General features: G+C 38.5%; 1 protein-coding gene across 3 annotated transcripts; it reads right to left on the minus strand.

The window, feature by feature from the left end:
• Window positions 1–1,257: 1,257 nt before the first annotated feature.
• Window positions 1,258–21,934, minus strand: col2a1a (collagen, type II, alpha 1a). 3 transcript variants are annotated; one of them, XM_084389579.1, is made up of 53 exons: window positions 21,663–21,934; window positions 18,022–18,038; window positions 17,884–17,916; window positions 17,750–17,782; window positions 17,485–17,538; window positions 17,194–17,295; window positions 17,022–17,099; window positions 16,504–16,548; window positions 16,291–16,344; window positions 16,030–16,083; window positions 15,879–15,932; window positions 15,697–15,750; window positions 15,559–15,612; window positions 14,032–14,076; window positions 13,869–13,922; window positions 13,713–13,757; window positions 13,338–13,391; window positions 13,120–13,218; window positions 12,944–12,988; window positions 12,682–12,780; window positions 12,473–12,526; window positions 12,239–12,346; window positions 12,098–12,151; window positions 11,907–12,005; window positions 11,684–11,737; window positions 11,095–11,193; window positions 10,927–10,980; window positions 10,782–10,835; window positions 10,606–10,659; window positions 10,446–10,499; window positions 10,296–10,340; window positions 10,081–10,179; window positions 9,399–9,506; window positions 9,225–9,278; window positions 9,080–9,133; window positions 8,927–8,980; window positions 8,702–8,755; window positions 8,010–8,117; window positions 7,696–7,749; window positions 7,517–7,570; window positions 7,226–7,387; window positions 6,992–7,099; window positions 6,420–6,527; window positions 6,212–6,265; window positions 5,732–5,839; window positions 5,203–5,256; window positions 4,745–4,852; window positions 4,591–4,644; window positions 4,376–4,483; window positions 4,004–4,292; window positions 2,674–2,861; window positions 2,028–2,270; window positions 1,258–1,429 (listed from the first exon to the last, which is right to left on the minus strand). In XM_084389579.1, exons 1-53 carry the CDS (start codon window positions 21,754–21,756, stop codon window positions 1,283–1,285), a joined length of 4,266 nt encoding a protein of 1,421 aa, XP_084245705.1. In that variant the 5' UTR covers window positions 21,757–21,934; the 3' UTR covers window positions 1,258–1,282. The 3 variants fall into 3 exon arrangements, with proteins under 3 accessions (XP_084245705.1, XP_084245706.1, XP_084245707.1); XM_084389580.1 differs by having other exon boundaries at window positions 17,750–17,778; window positions 17,880–17,916; window positions 21,663–21,858; XM_084389581.1 differs by lacking the exon at window positions 21,663–21,934 and adding an exon at window positions 19,409–19,614.
• Between the last annotated feature and the right edge of the window lie 3,980 nt (window positions 21,935–25,914).

Here is a 25,914-nt window from a genome sequence, read left to right on the forward strand (position 1 = left end):
ACAAAAAAAGACCAAGATCATAATAATATTAATTATAACAAAAATATACACACCCTCATACACACACACATCCTGCTCAGTGCTACGGCGATCCTTTGGGAGCAAAATTCCGGCATTGCCAAAAGAGTCCCTCTGTCTTTTGATCATCCCGCGTAGTTCCGCATCCTCTGAGCAGGCTGTGTGTGTTGAATGAGGCCAGTTAGGGAGTGGGATGGTCTGGGAATTCTGGGAAATACTGACTGATAGATCAATACTAATAGCACCTTCTGAAGATGGACTGAGCCGTGCCGGGGTGTCTTCCTGACGTTTCTCGAACCCCATGCTGCTTTCGTTCACATCCAGATTTTAACTTTGTTTTTTCCTGTGTGAGGTAGCTTTTCTTGAAAAATGAAGATCATGCAAATAAACAAAAAATAGAAATGTTTTCCAAATTTTATTTTAATTTTTTTTTCTTTTTTGCTATTATGTTAAGGGACCAAAACTTCCTTGTTTGGGCGATCATGAGAAAAAAATATTGATTTACAAAAACAAAAACAAAACAAAAAGAAAGAAAGAAATGGAACTGCACTTTCCCCCAAAAATTGTAGGTGTGTATAGGCACATGCTCACACACACAAACACATAATTGTGAAAATATATAGATCTGGCTGCTTCAGTAAAGACTGAATCAAGATTTTTTTTTTTTGTTATTATACACAGTAAATATAAACTTATTCCCTCCTCAGGTTTAACATTTCACAAAATCTTGCATAATGTGATGTTTTCTTCTGAGTCACAGTCAAGAGGCAGAAGGAGGGGTGAAGTGGGACTGGGTATGGCCGTTTTTTTTAGTGGGAGGGACTACTGTGGTATCCAGCCATGACGCTGTACAGCATCACCCACCCACCCACCCACCCTCTGCAGGATGTGATGACATCAAGCCATGTTTCTGTCTTTCATTGAATCTCTTATTCTTCTTGTTGCGCTCACTTGTTCTGTCCCCCTCTTGGCTCCCGTCAGGAGGAGGCGCTGCACTGAGGACTTGTGGGAAACATGGCTGGATTTCAGAGGGAGAGACTATTTGGGGCAATCCCATTTAGCGATGGTTTTCCTGCACACTAAACATGGACAGCACGACTTTTTGTGTTTTAGAGAAAAAAAACTTTCGTCAATTTTCAGATTTCTTTTCTTTTCTTCCATATTTCGTTATTTGGAGAGTGTATTGCATCCTCACAGTTATTGCTCGTCATTGGTATTTTTCCATGTCTTATCTCAATCCACATATGTTTTTGTTTTGTTTTTTTTACAAGAAGCAGACTGCACCAATGTCCACTCCAAACTCCTGATCTGCTCCTCCGATGTCCATTGGAGCAATGTCCACGATGGGCAGCCTGGATGTCTTCTGAGTTTTGTACTCAATCACAGTCTTGGCCCACTGACCAGTGTGCTTCTGTAAGACAGCAGAAAAAGCCATGTAAGTAGTGTAAATATTTTATTATTTTATTTGGGGTCAACACAAATTTTTTATTGTTTTTTAAAGAAGCCTGCTCACGATGCCTGCATTTGTTTGTAAAAAAATAATATTGTGAAATATTATTATAATTTAAAATAAGTGTTTTCTATTTTAATATATTTTAAAATGTAATTTATTCCTGTGATGGCAAAGCTGAATTTTCAGCATCATTACTCCAGTCTTCAGTGTCACATAATCCTTCAGAAATCACTCTAATATGCTGATTTTGTGCTCAAGTAACATTTATTATTATTATCATAATCAATTTACTCAATGAAAGTAGCTGATATGTTTTTTTAGGATTCTTTGATGAATAGAAAATTCAAAAGAACAGCATTTATTTGAAATAATGTTTTCTAACATTATAAATATCTTTACTGTAATTTCTAATCAATCTGGTGCTTCCTTGATGAATAAAAGTATTATTTTCTTTAGAAAAAAGATTACTGACCCCTAAACCTTTGAACAGTAGTGTGTATAATTTCATTTATTTCATTAAAATGTAATTAAAAGTATATTATATGGTGTGATTCACCTTGCAGCCATCCTCAATCACGCCATATGTAAAGCGGCTGTTGCCCTCTGCTCTGATCTCCACATCATTGGAGCCCTGCAGCAGAACGGCCTTCTTCAGGTTTCCTGTGGCTTGGTCCATGTAAGCCACACTGTTCTTGCAGTGGTAGGTGATGGTCTGAGTGGCCTCAGTAGACAGCAGTCTCAGGAAGTTCAACTGGATGCTGGTAGTACTAGGAGTCTGGCTGCTATCAGCATAGCTGAACTGTTAGAAAAGATGGAAACAATTATTTTACTTAAAAAACTGGTCATTAATTTCAATGACATGTTAAATGTAACACTAGAAAAATAGATGGAAAACTGGAAAGGAGGGAGTATTTCAGCATAACTCCTTGTCCCTGCTGATTTTCAGTACCATGGACCAACAGAAATTCAGAACTGTGAACAGCTCCCCAAACCAGCTGTGATCTCAACCACATGATTGGAATTTGCAAGGACTCAGGCTGGCTTTGGAACAACTGTTCATAATCAAATACAAATGTGCCTTTTTGTGGTACTGTAAACCTTTAAACAGACTTTTTATGATTTCTTTTTATGTTTAGTTTTGTTTGTGGTCACATAACTAAAATTTAAAGTGAACATCTCCAAAATGAAAGGATTATACTCACGTGGAATCCACCATTCATGCTCTCTCCAAACCACACGTGTTTCAGCCCCTTGCCCTTACTGCTCCACCAGTTCTTGCGTGGGATTTTGGGAGTGCTGGGCTTCACACAGGTCTCTCCGGTCTCCATATTACAGAAGACTTTGATGGCATCAGCACTGCTACCAAGGTTAGGATCAACCCAGTAGTCACCTGTGGATTGGGACCAAACATTCAAGTCAAGTCACCTGTATTTATATAGTGCTTTATACAATATAAATAGTTTCAAAACAGCTTCATAGTAATAAACAGAAAAATAACAGAATTGATGCAAACTTCATCAAATATGAGACAAACTAAAATAAGACAGCTGAAAAGACAATAGAGTCATTATTCACTTCATGTCAGTTCAGTGTTGGTTGAGTTCAGTTCATTAACTGTGTAAAGTTCATCAGTTATTTATGAAACAAGTTCAATTCAGCTGTACAGAAGACAATTGTGCCGTTATTCAGCTCATTTCGGTTCAGGTTTTGTTCTCATCCGATAATGTCAATGTAAAGTCAAATCGATAATATTACAGAATATTAAGTGTCTTTTAAACTCCAACCAAAAGCGACAGTGCCAAGAAACATGAACTCCATCAGGTGACAGAAATGAACATTTGGGAAACCAGGATCAGTCACAGGGCCCGTTCTCCTCTGCTCAAATGAACAAATGTCAGTAATAGTGAGTATCAATCAAGCAAGTGTGTTTGACTGTTTGAGTCAGGGTGTCCAAACTAGGTCCTGGAGGGCCACTGTCCTGCAGAGTTTAGCTCCAACTTGCTTCAACACACCTGCTTGGAAGTTTCTAGTATGCCTTGTAAGACCTTGATTAGCTGGCACAGGTGTGTTTAATTGGGGTTGGAGCTAAACTCAGAAGGAAAGTGGCCCTCCAGGAGCAGGATTGTAGCGATGGTACGTTCGGATCATTTTACTGACTCGAAATATTCGTTCATTTTGATGAGCGAGATCAAACGAGAGAGTCATTTCTTTCATTTAAGTGGCTTTATATGTTATTCTTTTAACAGCCAAATTCCCTGAACACATCTACGCAATCTAGATCATATTCTGAATTAAGAAATCATTATAATACAGCCAAAGAAAATTTATTGGGAACATAAATATTTACTTTACCTTCCAAGTCTTTCATTCATTTGTCATGAGACAGACGCAATGAACGGATGGTTCATGATTGACCCATCACTACTGGATTGGACACCCCTGGTTTTGAGCATTTGGAAGCTCTGTCGTGATGCATATGAACATTCTCCTAATGTAAAATTTTCTCTGAATCATTTCTTCTTCATTTCTTACCGCTCTTCCATTCAGGGTGGCAGAGTTTCAGGTCTCGGCAGGAGCGTGCAGGTTTCTTGCGGGAGCCATCTGGGCTGCGGATGTCCTCGATCTGGCTGTTGATTGACTTCAATGTGGCATCCACCTCCACGTCATGTTGTCTAAGAGAGCTGGAGGCCTCGTCGGCACGCATGTAACGCAGAGGATCGGGTCCTTTCTCAGTCTGAGCCAACCCAGCGAAGGCAGACATGTCAATGCCAGGGCCAGGGGGACCAGGAGGACCAGGAGGTCCAGCATTACCAGGTGGACCCTAAAGAGAGCAGAAAGGAAGAAAAATTAATCAGACATATTCCATTCGATATGAATGTCTGTGAATATTTCAGCTGCACTCACACTTGGGCCACTCTCTCCAGAGCGTCCACGAGGTCCAGGTGGTCCAATGGGTCCAGGCTGACCGTTAGAACCGTCCTTACCAGCTGGTCCAACAGGTCCGGAAGGTCCCTATTGCAAATAAGATGGGTTAAAGACACCATTAGTAATCCATCTGAGCATTGAAGTTTCTAATTTGTGGTTCTCAGCAAGTTTAAGACAACAGAACTGACACTCACCTTAGCGCCAGTTGGTCCAGAAGGTCCGGCAGCACCCTGGTCTCCAGGAGAACCCTTTTTTGAGGAGACACAACAGAGTTGTTAGCTTATCTCATATCACTGCTTTACCATTATAGCCTGTTTGTAAAAACTAAGACTTGTAAATGAGACTCACTGGAGGTCCTGGCAGACCCTGCAGACCGGTGAATCCTCTGTGTCCCTTCTGACCTCTTTCTCCAACTTCTCCTGCCTCACCCTTATCACCACGAGGTCCTTGGGGTCCCTGATGCAGAGAAATGGAAAAGGTCCAGCAACATGTGAGCAACTACAACGTGATATACAGTAAAGCCACAAAAATGACTTTAAATGTGACTTTAAATTAATAACATGTTTAACTTGAATTAAACCAGTTCATTTAGATGTTACCACATGAAGGACAGTTTTTGCATTTTAACTAAATGGAGTTTAGGAGTAAGAAACTGAACTCTTCTGGTCAATTTACTGTATTTTCTTCTTAGCTATACATTGTAAGCATAATATATTTTGAAAATGGCTATTTTGAGGATTTAAAAGCTCAAGCTGAGTATTTTTAGCTTTATGTTTTGGTATACAAGCTTAATAAAAGGTACTTACAACCATGCCTCTAGCTCCAGCCGATCCAGGGGGGCCAGCAGGTCCTTGTGGGCCCTTAAGAAAGTAAACAAGATGGTAAATACATAATAAATAAAATTACTTCATGTAATATAAGTGGTAAACATTTCTAAAGCTTTTTAGCTTTCTCTTGTCTCTTGCACATCATCCTACAGGTGATTTTTCTTGGGGGAAATGATGTAACACTAATGTGTTTTGATTAACACAATTAGTAGGGTTTTGTTGATTGAAATTTGAGACCATAAATGAAATCAAGCAGCTTCCTGTAGAATTTATCCAAAGATATAATGGTGATAATTGTGATATTTTAACAAAGAGTGTCAGAATCGAGGTAATCAGAATGGTCATCATTGGTGATTTGAATAATGGTGGCAATAATTGTCATGCAAGCAGTAAATATATTACTGCTTTGTGTTTCTGTCCCCTAGATGCAAATGTCATGCATTCTTGTATCCAGAAGATACATTGTTTGTATTATTGAAAATTAGATTTCTTAAGTTTATGTACTCACATTCTCTCCTCTGTCTCCCTGTTTGCCAACTGGACCAACGGAGCCAGGAGCACCAGGGGCACCAGGAGCTCCGGGAGCGCCAATCGGGCCAGTGTTACCACGCTCACCCTAGAGAAGAACAAACAAAACTCATTACGTGTTTCAGCTGGCTGGAAATCCATCTGTGTATGGACTAGCCACCATTTTTGTCCAAAATTTTAGACAGAGAAATTACTTAAAATGAAAAAGAAATATTTAACATTTTGCCAAATAACCACATTTACTATATATTAAATAAGTCATTTAAAAAATCATTTTTCCCCAGTAATTTAGAAATGAAAAAAAAAATACGAAAAAAGTTAACTTGACTTTTGGACCTCAGTGTATGTGGTAAATAGTAATATTATTGTTTACTTGTATGGAATTTTTTAGACTTCTTTGTGATTTACAAAGATCAGAGGGCAATAAAAATGTATTATATGTGTTTGTTTGTTTCCTCACCTTCACACCAGTAGCACCATCTCTACCAGGTGGACCATCAGATCCAGGATTACCCTGAAGACAAACAGAACAGATGAGTGAGATCTGGTCTTGATATAGTTGTATTATATATATATTGGAGGAATCTGAACTTCACTTCAGATCTACTTTTGAGTCAGATGAATCCAGTCTAGTTTTGCCTTGTTTTTTTCATGCATGTGTTTTTTACCTCACGCCCAGTCTCGCCAGCAGGTCCAGACAATCCAGGAGGTCCAACTGGGCCAGGAGGTCCACGGTCACCAGAAGAACCAGATGCTCCCTGTTTGCCAGGCTCACCCTGAGGTACAAATCATTAGTGTCAGATTAGGGACATTCCATCAGTATCTAATTATATCACCATCAGTCCTTAATAATGATTTTGAAATCTTTAGATATGATGTAAGCTAAAGATATGTAAGTGGCCCATTAAAAGAGGCATTTTTAATATTAATACTTAATGGCCTGGTTGTTGCTTAGATTTAGCCAGGATTAGTCCTTAGTTCAATTAAGATATTTAAGTAGCTTTTATAAACGTGCCTTATAACAAAACATTACTGGTGTGCATCTTGAGACAAAATAATGGCACTGACATATATTAAGATATGTCAGTGTAAGTTGCTTTCAGTTAAAGCAGTTTAGTCTGGGACTTGCTTAAGCCTTGTCTGTGAAACCGATAGATAAACACTAAAGTCTATGCTAAAATGTAAAAGAATGAGGGATTTTCAAGTGGAAATTATGTTTCTTGTGGGTTTATCTACTTACAGAGGGTCCTGGGAGTCCTGGGAATCCCCTTTCACCACGCTGACCAGGCAAACCAACAATACCACGCTGACCAGCAAGACCAGCAGGGCCAGAAGGACCATCAACACCCTACACAGTAAATAGCGAGAGAAGAAAAATTAGGAATACAGTAAGTAAAAAAATGGAGCTGTGCTGAATACACCAGACAAATTTGCCTTGGGTGATAAAATGGGCATGTATGAATCTGAGCCTTACAGCAGGACCATCCACTCCAGGCTCTCCCTTCTCTCCAGGTGAACCAGGAGGTCCACGCAGTCCAGCATCTCCTGCTCTGCCTGGGGGACCAGCATCACCACGAACTCCCTTAGGACCATCCTTACCAGCAGAACCTGCAGGGCCAGCAGGACCAGGGTTACCCTGAGAGGAGAGGGAAAAATAAGTGAAAAAATATTTTGATTTTCGATTTGGATAATACAGTCTAGTCTATCAATTTAAACTAATTATGGAGGAACCACAGAGAAATGTCTGTGATTTTGAGGGGCTTACATTGGGGCCAGGTTGTCCAACTCTTCCTGCAGCACCTGGGAAACCAGTGACACCCTACAATGGAGGAACATATTTTTGTTTAGAAAAATTAATGCAGTCTAATATCTTTACTTTCAAAGGAACTAGTAAATATTAAAAAACAAATTGCTCATGACTAATTTACTTATTTAGTAACTCACAGGGGCTCCTTGGGCTCCACGTGCTCCCTTGGGTCCTGTAACACCAGTTGGGCCCTAAAATTAAGCAGTGAACATTGATGAGCCAAATATGATCATTTCATCCAGGTAAAAACAGCACAAAGTTGATGCACTATGCTAAACTCTCAATTTATTTATGCAGACAATGACAAAGATTTCGAAAATGTCATGTGGCAATAACCAAAACCAAACTGCTTTCTAAAAACAGCCTCTTTCAATTGAGTATCAGTGTAAAACTGATTTACAAAGTGACAATGCCTCAAAGTAGCATTAGATGCTGAGGCGAAGACCCTTACCACTGGGCCGGGTGCTCCGGATGGTCCTTGGGGTCCAGGGGATCCACCATCACCTTTCTGTCCTGACTCACCCTGCTCTCCCTTAATTCCAGGCTGGCCATCAGCACCCTGAGGAGAGATAGAGATGAAAGGTTGTAACCAGTTTTGGCTTTCTCATAACTGAATGCTCTAAATTTCAGTTTAAATACTAAATTGACATTCCCTACTTGATTATTTCACATTCCACTGGGCTATTTGAGAAAGGCCAAATTGTAGCAACAGAGAATTGTACATTTTGTACATTGTACCTAAAGAGTATTAAGTTTTGTAGCAAATCTGTGGAATGTTCAATAGATGTGAAAATGATGACATTAATTGGCACATTGTTTTTCTCATAATTTTGCCTTTTATGATGCTCTTTAAAATGCCTTGGCATTTCTGTCAAATCTGTCCACCTTTTCATGTCAGAAAATATTTTATTTTGAAAGGAATGCATAAAACAATGTATAATGGTGCTAGTGGGTAAATTTGTATTGTATTAGCATTTGTGTCTCACAGAATATCCCTTTATATTCACATTGTTATTAATTGGTTGTTTTTATTTTTCATTTTTATTTTAATGAATTTATAATGGAAATTATATTTTATGATAAAAGACAGTCTATAATATTCCATCACAATTGTGCGCATTTTGTAACAGTGTTTCTACTTACAGGGGGTCCAGCAAAGCCAGCAGGTCCGGGTGCACCAATCTCACCACGATCACCCTAACATGATGACAAAAGAATAATAAACAAGAAGAAAACTGAAGATAACCTTTAGACTACACACTTGACAAAACCACAAACTCCATTAGAACTTCTTTTTGCTGTCTAGTTGTAATGTTAATGAATTACACTAATCACATTGAATAAAAATGTAACAAATGTTTTGCTTACAGGGGCACCACGAGAACCAGGAGCACCATTTGGGCCAATGGCACCAGTTTCACCCTGTGAGAGAAGAAAAAGAATAGTGAATTAAACAATACCCTCAAATCATTTCAGCATACACTCAATGGTGGAAGACCACAGCAGGGATGAGACATTCACCTTTGCGCCATTGGGACCAGAAGGACCAGGTGGACCAATTGGACCAGTCAAACCCTGACAAAAAAATGACAGAAACATCATTACTTATAATGAGTAAGAAAAATGCAAGCAATTTCCTTACATTTGCTGTATACATAGCACTTACTCTTGAACCATCTTTGCCAGGAGCACCTTCGGGTCCTTTCTCTCCGCTGTCACCCTAGTAAATGAGGCATTCGATAAGTCATTCAATCATTCAGTAGGCTGTTCATAAGTAATATGACATTAGGTTGATGTAATCACTGAGAGGAGGGGTTGTACCATTTCTAAAGACACTTACTCTGTCACCTTTAGCTCCAGAGATTCCAACAGCTCCTCTCTCACCAGGCATGCCCTGCAGACCGGGAGGGCCCTGAACTCCACCAGCACCAGCTGGTCCAATTGCACCCTGTTGGAAATCAAGCAGAAACATGAGTAGGAGTTTGAGAGATTGGCTGTGTTGAGGGTGTTGGGATGGGGTCCAAAAGTTTGAGACCACATTGAAAATCTGTTGTTGTTGTTGTTGTTTTATTTTAACTTGGAAGTAAACAAATATTTATAAAGAATTATTATAAAAAAAATAAGTTATTGAGTTAAATATAAGTTATTTATAAAACTATAAGTTATAAAAATTGAGCTTTTAAAAAAATTTAACTAAAAAAGTGTATGCTGTAAAATTAATACAAAATATTAAAGAGATTGCTAAACAAATGTAAATTTATTTCATAGTTACTGTAACTCCAGGCAGTTAATGTATATGTATATGTACAACTGGAGGAATTAAAGTAGAAAATAGTTATTTTAAATTGTAGTTGAATTTCAAAATATTACTGTTTATTGTATTACTATTTGTGATTTAATAAATGCAGCCGTGGTAAGCATAATAGTCCATAAATGGTAGTTTATGTATTCATTTGACTGTTTAAGGATTTAAATTTTTAATAGTAGAGCACAATCTCAGTCAGATGTGATTTGGGTCTGACCTTAGGTCCATCAGTTCCGGGAGTTCCTGGAAGTCCCCTTGGTCCCTGGAGACCCTGAGGGCCAGCACCTCCTCTCTCACCAGGGAAACCACGTTCACCCTGAGAGAAGCACAGGCAAGAGTTATTTTTGTGCAAAGTAATGAATAATTAGTCATTTGTACTGATTTGCATAAATTGCAAATTGGGAATCTTGTTAGTTCAGGATAGGAACTCACTCTTGGTCCAGTGGAACCGGCAGCACCACCCTCTCCAGGAACACCCTATAGAGAGGAAGAAAATCAGCATAGTCAGGATAGTTAAAATCACTAATAACATCACAACAGCACAAATGGAGAATAACAACATATATCTTAAGTGATCCTTACCTGGTCACCAGGTTTACCGGGCTCTCCGGGGGCTCCAGTAGGTCCTGGCAAACCCTGTGCAAAAATTAGAGTAAATATTACAAAACCCTGATAATTACACTTATTCACTCAAAAAGTGTTTTAACCCTCTTTCGCAGTTAGTTGTGTTGTGTAATTGTACCTGGAAGCCAGATGGACCAGGCTGACCTTGCTCTCCTCTCTCACCAACAGCACCCTTAAAGCACAATGAAATCACAATTTATTTAAAAATCCAAGGAATTATTACAAATGGGATTTTAAGATTACTGATTAATTAAAAAAATTGAGGCATTGTGAGTGATGTGACAAAATACTAACAGCAGGGCCAGGTGGACCAGCAGCTCCAGTCTCTCCATCTTTACCAGGCAAACCCTAATAGAAGAAAAAACAAAGAGAGACAAATCTGAGGATATCTGAAAAAAAAAAAATATGCATGAAAAAAATCTGTTGTAACATGACTTACTCTAAGACCAGACCGTCCAATAAGTCCTTTCTCTCCAGTTTTTCCAGGTTCACCCTGTGTGGGAGAGATACAGTCCCTTCAATACAACACATACACTTCCCACCCACTTTTATGGACATGAATATGAACCCTTGTAGTTAATTTGCAGAAATACTCTAATGGTCTTACATTGGCTCCCTTAGGTCCAGGGAATCCCATCACTCCAGGCTGACCACGAGCTCCCAGAGGCCCAGGAGGACCAGGGCGTCCATCATCACCAGCGGAACCCTACAATGAATAAAACATCTTCAGCGCTGAAGATTGCCCTGAACTATGTTGAAATGCACCGATTAGCATCTGAATATCGTTTGTACCCAAAAGATATTTAGTCACTTTTAAGGTAAAATGTACACTAGCGTTCAAATGTTTGGGGTCTGTACGATTTTTTTTTTTAACGATTTTAGTGCTCAAATAACATTTCTTATTATTATCAATGTTGAAAACAGCTGTGCTGCTTAAAATTTTTGTGGAAGCTGTGATATGTTTTTCAGGATTCTGATGTTTTAAAAATGGTTAACTCTGAAGCTGTGTGAATTAAAGAGACAACAAATGAAAGAAACTGTGTCCCTCAAGGAAAAAAATATTAATTTCTTTCTATGAAAAAAAAAAATCGTACTGACCACAAACTTTTGAATGGTAGTGTACATCACTTTGCAGTCTGTAACTCTTTACTTGTAAAGTGACAAAAAAAAGTGCTTTAAATTGTATAGATACTCACAGGTGCTCCAACTTTTCCTTGAGGTCCAGCATCACCAGGGCGTCCAGTGAGACCCTGTTAGAGGAAGGAACAGATGAATGGTGAAAAATGCACTGAGCCTTTAAAGCAACAAGCATAAAAGCTTAGATTTTAGATTGATGTCTGCTGAGTAAAGTCATGATCATCTAAATTGATCTAAATATTATGTTTTCAGATAAATCCAAGAAATACCACAATGACTCACTCTGGCTCCAGGAAGACCAGGCTCGCCTGCGCGGCCAGGATCTCCAGTCCCTCCTTTTGGTCCAGTCAAACCTGGAACACCACGATCACCAGGTGCACCCTATCATAGGACAGAACATTTGAGTACAGAAATCAGGAGGAAATACATGTGTTAAGTAGTTGAGTAACCAACTATGAGTCTAAATCAACAACCTTTGCTCCAGCTAGACCATCTTGACCAGGGAATCCGCGGTTACCTGGAGCTCCCTAATAAGGAAGAACACATATGGACTTATTAGTGTGGTTCTTTATCATTCTGTGAATCAGAAAAACTCATTTGGATATGATACATACTCTCTCTCCAGGGGGTCCGAGAGGTCCGGCAGAACCAGGCTCTCCTCTTGGTCCTCTCTTTCCTTCCTCTCCAGATGGCCCAGGGGAACCCTGAGGTCCTACAACACCCTGTGCAATTAGGAGAAAAATATGCCTGATTAGTTTGCTACAATATTTCATATGATTGTTATGGCACCTTTAAAGTGGATACAATAGAAAGGACAGCTGATGATAAGTATGATGTGGGTTACTTACACGCTCTCCCTTGGGTCCAGCCTCGCCTTTAAATCCTGGGATACCAGGGTCTCCCTGTATAAATACAATAGTGTTTTCAATAAGTACAATGGCAAACCTCAACTGGTAGAATAATCAGTAACCTGTGCTATCCGGATCCTCTATATGAAATAATTATCTGGAAAACACTGAGAGCTATTTTTAAATTGGTTCAGAATATGATTACGTACAGATTGTCCCTTAGGCCCAAGAGGTCCAGTAGCCCCCTGAGGTCCGGGCGGGCCACGGGGTCCTGGGAAACCAGGGGCACCAGCAATACCAGAAGCACCCTGCAAAGGGGAAATTAATCAATTGTTGTTTACAATAGATTCACTGCAACAGTGTGACCAGAGTGTTAAAGTTGACATGAAAAATTGTATGCTAAAAAACTTATTTTATTTTATTACAGAGAAATTAGAGAAAGACATTTTTTTATTATGTGGATATACTCACAGAAGATCCTTTGGCTCCAGGAATACCATCAGTACCAGGGTTACCCTGCAGAGTGTAAACATTTAATATTTAAAAACTAATTTTAACCATTGAAATCCAAAATATTGTATATATTGTATACAATGACAAAGAAAATCAAATATTTTGCTTGTAATATTATCTGTAAGTTTACTCACAGATGCACCAGAAGGTCCAGGTGATCCAGGTGTTCCGGCTTCTCCACGGGGTCCTTGTGCACCCTCAGGTCCACGAGCTCCGGTGGGACCAGCTTCACCCTGCAGGAGTAAAGATCACATCTCATTGTCAAGGCTAATTGTATTTCTTATACTTCAAATGTTTAAATTTGAGAATGGTAAGGAATTCACAGAAGTGCTGTAGATGACGGGTATTTTACCTTAGAACCAGGGGATCCAGGGAAACCTGGAGCACCAGCAGGGCCAACAGGACCCTGAGGACAGAAACATCAACAAATGATCAAAGAGGCATGCTTATTTCTTGTGCACCCTACACATTCTTTGATTTGTAAGTGGATGATGCACACTTTCAGATTTTTTCAAGTAAAATTGTAAAATAATTTGACTAAATATTGTGTGAAATCATTTGCTATCAAGTTGAATCAATATATTTATATATATCGATAACTGTCCATGTTGATGTCTCTATGTAACCCATATGGGTTTACTATTAGTTAACAATAGCCATAGCATTAATGAAGTAAAACCAAATTATCTGAGAACTTGCACTTGAGAAAGTAAGAAAAAGCACTTACAGGAGGACCAGCAGGACCAGGCAGACCATCATTACCACGGGCACCCTATGGACAGACATAAGTAGAATCATTATAGTTTGAAGCCACCATCAGCTACACAAATTTTGATCATATATAGTATTCTTAATTTGGCCAGTTATCTGAGTGTTCACTTACAGCAGCACCAGTTGCACCAGGACGACCTCTCTCACCGGGAAGACCACGTGGACCCTGACAAATAAAAAAAGAAAATAGGATGGAGAGAGTAAGATGCACTATTTCAGTGTCCGAAAACTACATCTATTGAATCATCAGGCCATTTCTGACTTTAGGTACTCACCATTGGTCCAGGAGCACCACTCTCACCATTAGAACCTGCCTCACCCTGGAGGAAAAGAGAAGAGATTGATTAGACAATTCTGTTGCATAATTTGCTCAGAAATTAGTCAAATGAATTAGCCCATTTAGCATCTGCGCAGGTAACACATGTTCCTCAATGTTTCTTAAAGGTCTGGTGTCTGGAGTCTTCATAGTTTAAAATATCTTTATATATAAAATAAATTGAAATCAATTCAATTATATTAGTTGTCTTTCTGTACAAACATTTAAATTAATCATTTGATACAATGCACTTATGTTTTACATTGTACTTCTATTATTATAATTACCTGCATGTTATTACATCTGTAATTCTTTTCTGTAATTACAGCTATAATTACACTGTTGACCCTTCCCTTCCCTTTTAACCCAGCCTTAAAGGGATACTCCACTTTAAAATGAAAATTCTGTCATCATATACTCACCCTCATGTTGTTTCAATCGTTTATGAATTTCTTTCTTCTGCTGAACAGAAAGGAAAATATTTAGAAGAATGTCAGTAACCAGACAGTTTCTGGTCTCATTGACTTCCATAGTATATTTTTTTCCTATTACGGAAGTCAATGAGACCAGAAACTGTCTGGTTACTGAAATTCCTCTAAATATCTTCCTTTCTGTTCATCAGAAGAAAGAAATTCATACAGGTTTGAAACAACATGAGGGTGAGTATATGATGACAGAATTTTCATTTTAAAGTGGAGTATCCCTTTAAACCTAAACGTACCACCAAATCTTTCCCTAAACTAACCCGTATACCCCACCTCAATAGCAGCAAAAGTGTTTTGCAATACAATGTGAACACAATAAGTACATTGTATTTATATCTGATGTAAGTACATAATAATTAAATACACCTGATATTAAGTGTGACATTATTCAATATATATGTTCCTTACAACTACATAAATCTATTATAATTCTGATGCCCTATGAAACCTGCGTGCAGTTTATTCTTGCATGCTGTTTGTCAGAAATGATAGACAGTGTGTTATGTGACTTTTACATAATTTATCTTTTATCTAAGAGTTGGGTATAAATGAGCAGGTAATATTTGATTAGGGGAAATATGTTATTATCTCAGTTTCTCTTAAGGTCTGGTGTCTTTATAGTAGTCTTTATAGTTTAAAATATATTAATCATATAAAATATCATTAGAAATTAAATTAAATATTACATTAAATAATACATTTAATTGTTTAATAATAAATATATTGTTCCAAAGCATATCTGCAAACAATATTGCCTTACAACTACATCAATTTAATAAATGTCTGTTAGAATTCTGATGCCCTATGAAACCCGTGTGCAGTATATTCTTACAGGCTGTTTGTCAGATATGATTGTAGACTGTACTGACCACAAACTTTTAAATGCAGTGTCCATCACTTTGCAGTCTGTAACTATAGACAGTATATGTGACTTTTACAGATTTTATCTGTAAGAGTTGGGTGTTTTGGCTAAAAACTGATTGTTTTTTATGTTGCTGTACCTTAGCACCTGCGGCACCGGACTCTCCTTTAGCTCCATCAATACCTGGGTGTCCCTACAAACACATTCAAAGATGTTAGATGCATACAGAAATAAACAAACAGAGAAACAAATGACTCCAGTCTCCGCTGAAACTCACTCTGTGTCCCTTGATTCCAGGAAGGCCAGGAGTTCCAGGGAATCCACGGGCTCCCTGTCAAATGGAAAAAAAAACATTCAATGATTATGTTGCATATTTGAATAAATTGTATTATATAAGATTGTATGACCATCATCAGAATACTAACAAGTGACCAAAACTGTTGCATGCTGGCTGTTTACCTGAGGCCCTGGGGGTCCACGCTCACCAGGCTTACCATGTTTGCCAGCCTCACCCTGGAAAGAGAACAGGCATAGACATATTAGTTAATATCTGTCAAGTTTCACTATTTGGAATAGGTTGAATATCAAGCCAATGGCAAAAATTACTCACATCACTTCCGGGTTTTCCAGGGGGCCCTGATGGGCCACGGGGTCCAAGGGCACCCTAAAATAAACCAAAAATGTATTAACCTTGCATTGTGTCCTAGTAAATATACTTTACCATTGCTGTCTGTAAAGCCATGTCATTGTCAATGAGCATATGAATGTGTCATCTGTGTTAGCCATTATGTATGTGGGTATATAAATGTGTTTATGAATGTGTCATATGTGTAGGCTTGTGCTCTAAACCAGCAAGATTTGGGACACTCACAGCAGGGCCGGGTTCACCAGTCTCTCCAGGGTTGCCTTGGAAACCTTGTGGGCCCTGGAATGGAAATAAATGACAGTGTGGGGTTAGGAGTTGGCGTTGGTGGGTTCTAACATTTACTCATATCTGTCTCATCAATGATAACTTCTGTTATTTATCAATAAATTGGGAATATGAAATGATTATATGAACATAAATGATTGTGCATTTACTTACAGGTGCTCCAGAGGGACCGGGAGGACCACGGGGACCCATTGGACCCTGCAGAAAAAGATAAAGTTAAATGCAGATTGGCCACTTTGACCCAGATAAATGGATGCAATGGATTCATTTGAAATCACAGAAAGAAGTAAAATAACAAAGCAGCACCTTAAATAGAGGCCTATGCTTATTTCAATCCTAAATATTGAAATTTCAGGTGTTTTATTCATTTGTGCATGTTTTTGCATTATTTTCATTTCTTCATTGTATTTTACAAATGCAGCTCATGTCTATCCAGACCATTCCACAAGGGGGCAGTTTGTGAATTAAAAACCTACATACTATAATAACTATGAATATTTATCTTGTTCTGACATATTGTTAAAGTTCCATATTAGCCAAGCCAAACTGAGTACTTTAAAATGTGAGATTAATTCCAAATGAGTTTAAAACAGATGTGATGTGCCAAGTCATTTTAATAGTTATTTCATACATATATATGTTTTCAGAGTGGGAACACTGTTTTTTCTCACCATTGGTCCCTGCATCACACCCATCTGACTACTTCCTGCCTTCTCATCAAAACCACCAGCCATCTGAGCAGCAAAGTTCTGCACAAACACACACAGAAAAACACACTTACAGTAACCCAGAAAGAGGCAGACACAAATTTAGCAAGCAGATGAAGGAAAAGGAGAGACGTACTCCTCCAAGTCCATTAGGTCCTGGTGGCCCAGGGGGTCCGGGGGGTCCTGGGTTTCCAGGTGTACCAGGCTCACCATCTCTCCCTCTTGGGCCGAGATTTCCCTAAGAGGAGGGGGGAAAACAGGGCATATGAGTGGAAAAGAAAAGAGAGTGAACAGATTAACTAAAGCCTTTTCACATGACAGCTTCCTGCAGAGTGTGTCCACTGCCCCCTAAATGTACCCGGATAACTGCTAATAAGGTTTGACATCACTTTACCTAACAAGTCTGAGAATGAAAAAAATGTCTTACCTTCTCACCCTTAGGTCCTTTCTCACCACGTGTTCCTTGCTCTCCTGGGGGTCCCTAAAATCACAGAAAGAAAGAAAAGAAAAGTAGTAGATAATTTATCTACAATAAACAATTTATCTACAATCTCTGAAGTGAACTCAAGAACTCGAAAGAAAGTTGCAACAATAGGCAAATAAACGTTCAGGAGAGCCACCTAGTGGAGAAACACAACGCAGCATTACAAATTATTCAGAAATCTACTACCAAAGTGTGTTTATAATCTCACCATTGGGCCAGCAGGTCCTCTTGGTCCAACTACCTACAGAAACAAATAAATAAATATTATTTAGCAACTCCAGTTTTTACAATTTGGTGAAATCATTCTAAAACACAAAGTTGTTTACTAGTGAAATGACTTACATCTGCAATATCGCCTGGTTCTCCTTTCTGTCCCTGTGGACAGTAAGAAAGAACTTATTTAAGACCTAAACCTTAAGAATATTAGGTATTTCTTAAATAACGACCTTGATAAGTGAATAAGTCATGTCAAGACCTCACCTTTGCACCAATTGACTCTGTTGAATCAGGTCACAGGATGAAGGGAAAATAATAAAGATTGACAGTTAGACACAGAAGGAATTCTATGTATACATTCTATCAATTAGCAAGTATTCACAAAATATATATAAGAACCAATGTTGCAGAATAACTGTCTGTCTGGAGTCATAACATCTGCCTAATACATTTAGAACAACACTTGCAAGCTCATTATCAAAAAATTAGGGGTCACAAAAAGGGTCAGGAAAAAACAACCGTGAATGAAGTATTCAGCTGATTCTGACTCCTAATGAGGACGGTAAACCAGTCAGACAGTCAGTGTTACTGTAATCACTAATGAACAGCTATTCCCTGCTGAAAGAATTCCAACTCAACGGCACCCCACTAGGCCGTGTACCAAAACAGCATCATTCTCTTCCCAATCTGCATCGGTTAAATTGTTAAAAGCAGAATATTAAGGTGCAAGCTGAGGATCAGTTTAAAACATGATGTGCATTATAGTTGAATATTAGAAGCATTATTAAGCTATATGTTGCTAAGTAAATTAAAATAAAAACATTTTAATAAATATTTAGAGAAAACTCATTCTGTATCAGTGCCATGATCTGATTACAGTAAGACAGAGTATATTAAAATGTTTAGGTAAAAAAAAAAAAAATTTTGACAACTATGTTCATCTTGTTATTGTGTATATCTGTAGAGCAGCAAAAAACACATTTTATGAAAATGAACAGAAAGTGCATTAAAAAGTTGAAAGAACACTTCTAAATTTTTCGTAGGTTGTTTTGAAAGAGGTAGTTTTATGACTTCTCATTCAAAGAATCTTGTTTTTCAGCTTTTCCGAACTAAAACAGTCTATGGCCAAGGTGAGTCCACTTAAAAAAAAAATTCTATTTCATATCAATCTATTTGAACTACTTATGTATACAATAAATATAATATAATGCTATTATATTATAGAAGGAAGACAAATCATCCTCAGAATGAAGTAGGCTATTATGAGACTAAAGTATAAATAAGTTAGCTCAAAGCTTATTTGTGAGCAGTATAATTAATTGTATTTTTTGTAGTATCGACCAAATATCTAAAAATCATAGATTCCACAGCAAACTGGTGGAAAGATTGGATTATTTTCTGTAAAACAACAACAACCTACTATCAAAGTCAAATGTAAAGTGGGCCCATTTTAGCCATAGCCAGCAAACGTAAAACTTAAAAGTGTTGCTTTCTTCCCCTTTGAATGTTGCTTTGAGTTCTGAACCAAATCACATGACCAACTTGAATAGGCTGTAGTCTGGTATGTGCGGCTGTTGCCATAGTTACAGAACTCAGAGCAGACAGCTAGCGGGACAGGTATGATGAGCAAAAAGATAAGCAGAGAGCGGACCGATAGGCTCGTCGGTTTCGGCAGGGCAGATGGGACAGCACTCTCCGGGTGGAATGATGGGATTGGCACAGTCTCTCAGGTCCTCACAGATGACCTCGTCACACAGCACTGCCCCAGAGTCGCACACGCAGACACGGCATGGTTCTGGCTTCCATACAGTATGGTCTGCATACTGTTGGCCATCTTGGATGCAGCTGCCGAACTCTTCCTCTGCAGCCACCAGAAGGGGGCGACAGAATGGAGTGCATGGGGGTGAGAGACAGGTGAGCAACACATCTTCAAGCATACTAAAATAAAATAAAAAACCTTCCTGAAAAAAGTTGTAAGGGCTTCCTAATATAATTATTATATTATAATTAAGAAATATTTTAGTATATCTATATAAAATAAAATATATAATATATATATAATATATATATATATATATATATATATATATAATATTTTCTTTTATATATATACATATAAAATATGTTCTATTATATATATTCAAATTTGTGTCCCACTTGTGGCTGACATCTGGTTACATTATGATTATACATTCACTGCAACACTAGCTAGCAATATTTGCAGGGTGCATATCTGACACCCTGGTGTAAAATGTGGGCTCTTGTAGTCTGTGGATTTGTAACTGAACCCCAAATCTACTAAACTAGCCATGAATGGGGCTTTCTCAAACACAGACAGGGCTGCATTGACAGCCTGGTGCCTTATGCAAACACACCCATCTCGAAAGCCCCATCTGGATCTAATGGTCTCACTTACCACCAGGGCAAACACACCCTCGTGGGTAGGGAAGGACAGCCCTCACACACACAGAGCGCCTTGACGTGTTTCGACTTTCATATGAAAGTGTAATTTGACTTTAACTCCCAGCAGCCCTAATGTACATGAATGAGGCAATTATAGCTGTTTAATTCTGTAAATATGGAAAATCCACTTTTCTTGGGTGCAAATATAGGCCAGCCTAAACAAGTGTTCAGTGTAATTAACATTTCCTTGTTCACAGTAAGAGCATAAGGATATCATCATCTGGGTGATTTTTCTTCTATCGCTTCAAAGTTGATCAAATCTCACAGTTCATAATCTTTCTCATTCCAAGATGCTTGAGTCCCTTTGAGGTTGTCAGTGTGATGTTTTGGTCATTCCAACAACATTCCAGAAACCCCCTCCCCTTCCACCCACCAAACCTAGTTCCCCAAATCTCCTTTAATCAACGCCAAATCCCCTGAACTAAACCTGAAATATTTTTTGCTTTCTAAACACTTTGCACATGTGCTAATGGTGCACCGTTTGAACCCGTGTAGGAACCTTTGCTCCTAATCTTGAGTGAAACAGCTCTGTCACTAGTGGATATTAATGGCCTATATATATATTATATACACTTTAGGAATCATTTAGGGTTCCTCAGATCGAGACACTGGCAGAATTTCCTCTGAGAACAAAGATTGTCAATATTTCTTCCGCACTTTAAACACATATTGAAGATTGGCTAGTATCGAAAGCAAGTTTGCTTTATCATCTAATAAGTTTTTCTAGCATTACAACTAAGAAATCATAATTGTTCAGCAACTTTTAGGGAGTTTGCTTTTTTCTGTCAGTAACCTAATTTTGTGGACGCAATCGATGTCACTTAACTATTTTAAAACGTTTTATATCAGACACTTTTTCTGTCATATATGTGGAAATCTATATTAAAGTGATAAGTAATGAGAGAAGGAAATGTTTATTCACTGTTGACACTGATCCTATCCAGCAGAAAGTGCTCGAGCAGCGTATTGTTGCTAGTAACCTCTTGCAAACGTTTGTAAAACGCATACATACGTAATGCCAAAAATTAATACATGCATAAATAGTTTAACTGTTTTGTTCTTTAACTTTAAACGTAGAAAACTAATAAAAACAAGCGTTTCAGTGAGTTAACCTGTCGCGCAACGTCAGCATCTGTCATTCAGTCTCCACTGCGCGTGACTGACGCGCGAAAACCAGAAGGCTCTGGTGCGTCGCATCGCATGTTTGCAGTGTAGACTGCGTTCAAACTTTAAATATATGCAGACTTAGACTTAAAATACAAGCATACTGCATGTACTTCAGGTCTTATATTTTACAAAGAGCAAAAGCATCCCACAGTCCAGAGGTGAAACGCGCAAATCAAACTGATCAATTCCAAACTTTCCTCTCAAGTCACCATGGCAACACTGTACAATTTTTTAGCAGAATACTTTGAATTTCAATGTGAAAAACTCCAACTTACGGTCATCTTCTTGTTGACATCTTACAAGGGATAGCAAAACGCATTGCGTTGCTACAAGTAGCAGGAGAGTCCGTGAATCCACTAATCTGAACATGTCTAAAGATTAGACATGCAGGTCCTCAGGGGTGAAAGTCGCCGAAGATCCGGCGGAGCGGCAACTCTGTGCTCGCGACGAGTGTTTAAGTGGATGTGGATGTGTTTGGGAGGATCCGACGCCAGGCACACACAGACAGAACCCACCGCGTCTGTCAGAGCTCCGCGGTTTTATGTTCACTGGCGCATTTATGAATCTTAGTTTATCCCAAAACGTGAGTCCAACCCCGACCCCCATGAGCGCTGAAATTCGAGCCATATCAGGCCCCCAGCCCACCCCATTGAGAAAGAAGAGGAAAAAAACTCCGCCACTCCTCTGTCTCAAGAACAATTCCATCCAAAACCCATCCACCCCCTCCCCTCGTTGCCCTTTCCTGGCAAGTGGAGGGCTTTCGCCCTGTGCCTTTGTATTAAAGTGCATCAGAATGGCCTTTGCTCAGAAAAGAGACTTGGAGAACCAAAATACATTCATTGTTTGAAAGATTTAGACCCACCAGGCTGCACATGACCATTGAAAACCCAAGATAATGTTATGTATCGAAATACTGCGAGTATAAGAACCATGGGTGTTCATACCTGATGCAGCAGATATGTAGAGTTTGGATTTTCAATGTTACTTCCATATTCTTGCAAGAGGTTATTAAAGGGATAGTTCACCCAAAAATAAACATTTTTGGCATCACTTACTCACCCTCAAGTTATTCCAAACCTGTATGAGTTTCTTTCTTCTGTTGAACACAAAATAATCCAGACAGTTGATGGTAGCCATTGACTTCCATAGTAGGAAAAAATACTTTGGAAATCAATGGTTACTGTCAACTGTCTGGATACCAACATTCTTACACTGTAAAAAATGTCTAACCTCCCCAACTCCCCTAAATTTTTTCTACATTTTTCAATTGGCCCAAGTGAAATTCTGTACATTATTACATTTACAGAATTTCACTTGGGCCAATTGAAAAATTAAGATGTGACCAGTCACTAGAAAATTTTGAGTTGGGGAGGTTAGAAATTTTTTACAGTTATGAACATGCTGATTATGGATTTCCCCCAAAATCACTGCGAATCACAGCTTTGAAACAACAACAAAAAACATTTTGTTTTAAATTCACAATTCTAACTTAAACTTGTGTCAACTTTATCAACTAATAATCAAGTAACCTTCAAAACTCACTAAATCTAAACTAAGCTTACATTATTTTCTATAACTGAAAGAAAGCTGAAAAATAAATATATAAACTTAAATGAAAATTAGAAATGTTGCCATGGCAAATAATTGAAAATAAATAAGTTTGATAAATAAATAAGAAATAAATATATTGAAATACTAAAATTACAAAAAATAAAACTGTAAAAAAGAACCAACAAAACTGACAAAAGCACATAAACTAATTAAAAATATAAATAAATAATATAATAGTATATGAATGATACTAAAATAACACTTCACATATATAATTTATCTGTTGAATAAATACTGATCTTTTGAACATATAACTGTAAAGTGGCATGCTTGACTTGTTTTTTTGCTAAAACTAGCAAAGAATTCTCCATCACAGATGTATTTGTTGTGTCTTCCCCAGTTTAGTTCCTTTATGTAACTGTTCCTCAATTCAATCACAATAAAACATCTACCATATCATTTATCCCACTGTGGGAACAGAGGAGAAGAGAAAAATTGCAATGCTCGAGGGATTAAAAGATCAAACTGCAAAAAGCGAAGCATGAAAGAGTAAAAAATGAAGAAGGATACTGGAATCTCGGCCTCGGTGTGAGACATCCTGTGTATGTAGATGAGTGTGTATACAGTGTGCACGTATGAAAATCAGTGTGTGTGTTTGTGGTCGTGTGCGCACATGAATGCGTGTCTATTAGTTTTATGAAGGGATATGTGTATGTGTGTGTACTCATCGGTGCGACTGTGCACACACCCTGTTCGATGTGTGTGAGTCCGAAATGAGCCCTGACTGTGTGCTCTTTAAGACACACACACAATGCGGCTCTGTGTGCAGACCTGAGGAATGTGAGAGAGCACCGGGCAGTGGGGGAGAAGAGAGCCGCGGGTGTGGATGGAGGGAGGGTGCGGAAAGGTAGAGGGATGAGGAGAGGAGAGGAGCGGTGGCAGGAACACGGCGAGGCTCCAGGGGTGTGTAGGGTGGCTGGGTTGCTGTGGATCAGATGATGTGGGGCCTGACCATTGGCAGGAAACCCCGTGTCGGCAGCAAAACACTAACCATGATTGGCATAAGGCGTCAGAAGGCCGATCCGTGCCCGAAGATTAAGCGCCCGCCAGGCTTTTCTTCCAAATGTGGAGCTTTTTGTCCATTCTTTCAAAGCTAAAAGGGAATAAAGCAGAATTAAGTGAATAAAATCCACTACATGGCATACAAGACCCTGAAACATTCACTTTACAAAATGTTCTGATCCATGTGCCAAGATAAGATGCCCAATGGCCTCACATGAGTGAACATTTGTGTCACTTGAGACTAAACCGTAATTAAAATGCCGAACAAAGTATTTGCAAGACAGTTAATTGAAATGAAAACATTTTCTGTGATAATTCACCTTTCAAGGCACGTTCACACCACGGATGATGACTATAATGGTAATATCATTTTAAAAATCATTCTAAATTTAAAAGAGTAGCAGTGTCCAGACAACAACTATAAAGATAAGGGCACAGATATCATTATCAAACTTTTTTTCCCCAGCTGACAGCCAATCTTGCTATTAAGAGCTCAAGCATTTAAATTAAAGCGATGGATGGACAAACTGCTGCACATGCTTTGAATAAACAAAACATTATCGTGCTTTGGTGTGGATGCTAATATAGTTTTCATATTAGCATATATAGCATTATAGTTGTTATAGTTATCTTTCTTGGAGTGAACAACAGGCCTTCAGTTTAATCAGCCTTTTACGGCCGTGGGAAACCGAACTGTTCTGTTTGATATTACAGTCCACATATGGGGCCTGAAGTGGGGGAAGGATTCGTTCTGTCTTTGTTTGGTCTAATAAAGCTTTCTATTTATTCTCATAACTTTTGAGATAAGCTATGGCAAACAGAGAGGCTGGTGTCCTGGGATTTTTTGAATGAAGAGTCCCTGTTGATAGAGTGATTTAGGCCACAAATGAGCTTAATTTATCCAGGACACCACTGTCTGGGTTTAACAGCTCCCCTTTTGACTTTATCCAAAACTTAATGCGTTTCATTTCTGATCCAGCTTTCACCATTTGATTTAATCAAAACTCTTGATCAGGGGGGGTTTAAATGGCGGTCCAGGGTCCTCCAGGGGGACGCAAGGGGGAACTACAGGGGGTTCACAGAAAATTTCAGGATTTGATCATATAGGGATCTTTCGCATCAAAACGTTTGAAAATCTTGCACTAAATCATTGAGGCTTTTGTAATGTTGCCTCAGGTGCGATTTTATATCATAGAGCTCTGTGCAAAACCAGTGCTTCATGTAGTCTACTTTCAGTGGAACCAATAGTGTTTACCAATGCTGGATCTATGAACAAACACACGCGCACACACACACACACACACACAATGATTACTTAAACAAAACAAACAGTTCACCACAGGATTCTGCATTCTTAGCAGCTCCCTGGTACAAATTCGAGGGTGAAAGTTAAGTCCTGTGAACTGGCCTGAGAAACTGACCCTGTTCGTGGACATTGCAGTCCAAAATCCTCATCAAGGTTCTCTAAGAATCCAGGTAGAATGTGGATACCTGTTCTTACACAACACCAGCACCATAAAGTGAAGAAGAAGATGGCAGAGAATGATCAACGATGAGAGTCATCAAAGCCAGGTCCAATAAAACTTTTTAAATAAAATAAAATAAACACAAAAGAAGAATCTATATGTGCAAATATAAATCAGTATAATTATATACACAAACACACACACACATATATACATTTTATATATATATATGTATATGTATGAAGACCTCCGATGCAAAAGCCTCTAAAAGCCACCTCTGTTAAAAATGAGATAATAATATTGAGTGAATGCTCTCCGCACATAGTTTATGTTCATCAAATACTTTAATTTCAAACTCTCTAAATCCCAGCCTCAACTGATTCAGAAATGCTGGTACTTGGGTAGAAACCTATAGGAGCCTGATAAAAATGTTAAAATTAAACAAAAA

The sequence above is a fragment of the Rutilus rutilus genome (genome assembly GCF_951802725.1).
Source record: "Rutilus rutilus genome assembly, chromosome: 19".
Lineage (NCBI taxonomy): Eukaryota > Metazoa > Chordata > Actinopteri > Cypriniformes > Leuciscidae > Rutilus > Rutilus rutilus.

Coding starts and splice junctions, on each gene's coding strand:
- col2a1a (XM_084389579.1), bottom strand. CDS start 21,756: ATGTTCAGATTAGTGGATTCACGGACTCTCCTGCTACTTGTAGCAACG. Junction 17,296..17,484: donor AAGGACCTAAGGGTGAGAAG/GTAAGACATTTT, acceptor CCCTCCTCTTAG/GGAAATCTCGGCCCAAGAGG. Junction 10,981..11,094: donor CTGGACCTAAGGGAGCCAAT/GTAAGACCATTA, acceptor TCTCCCACACAG/GGTGAACCTGGAAAAACTGG.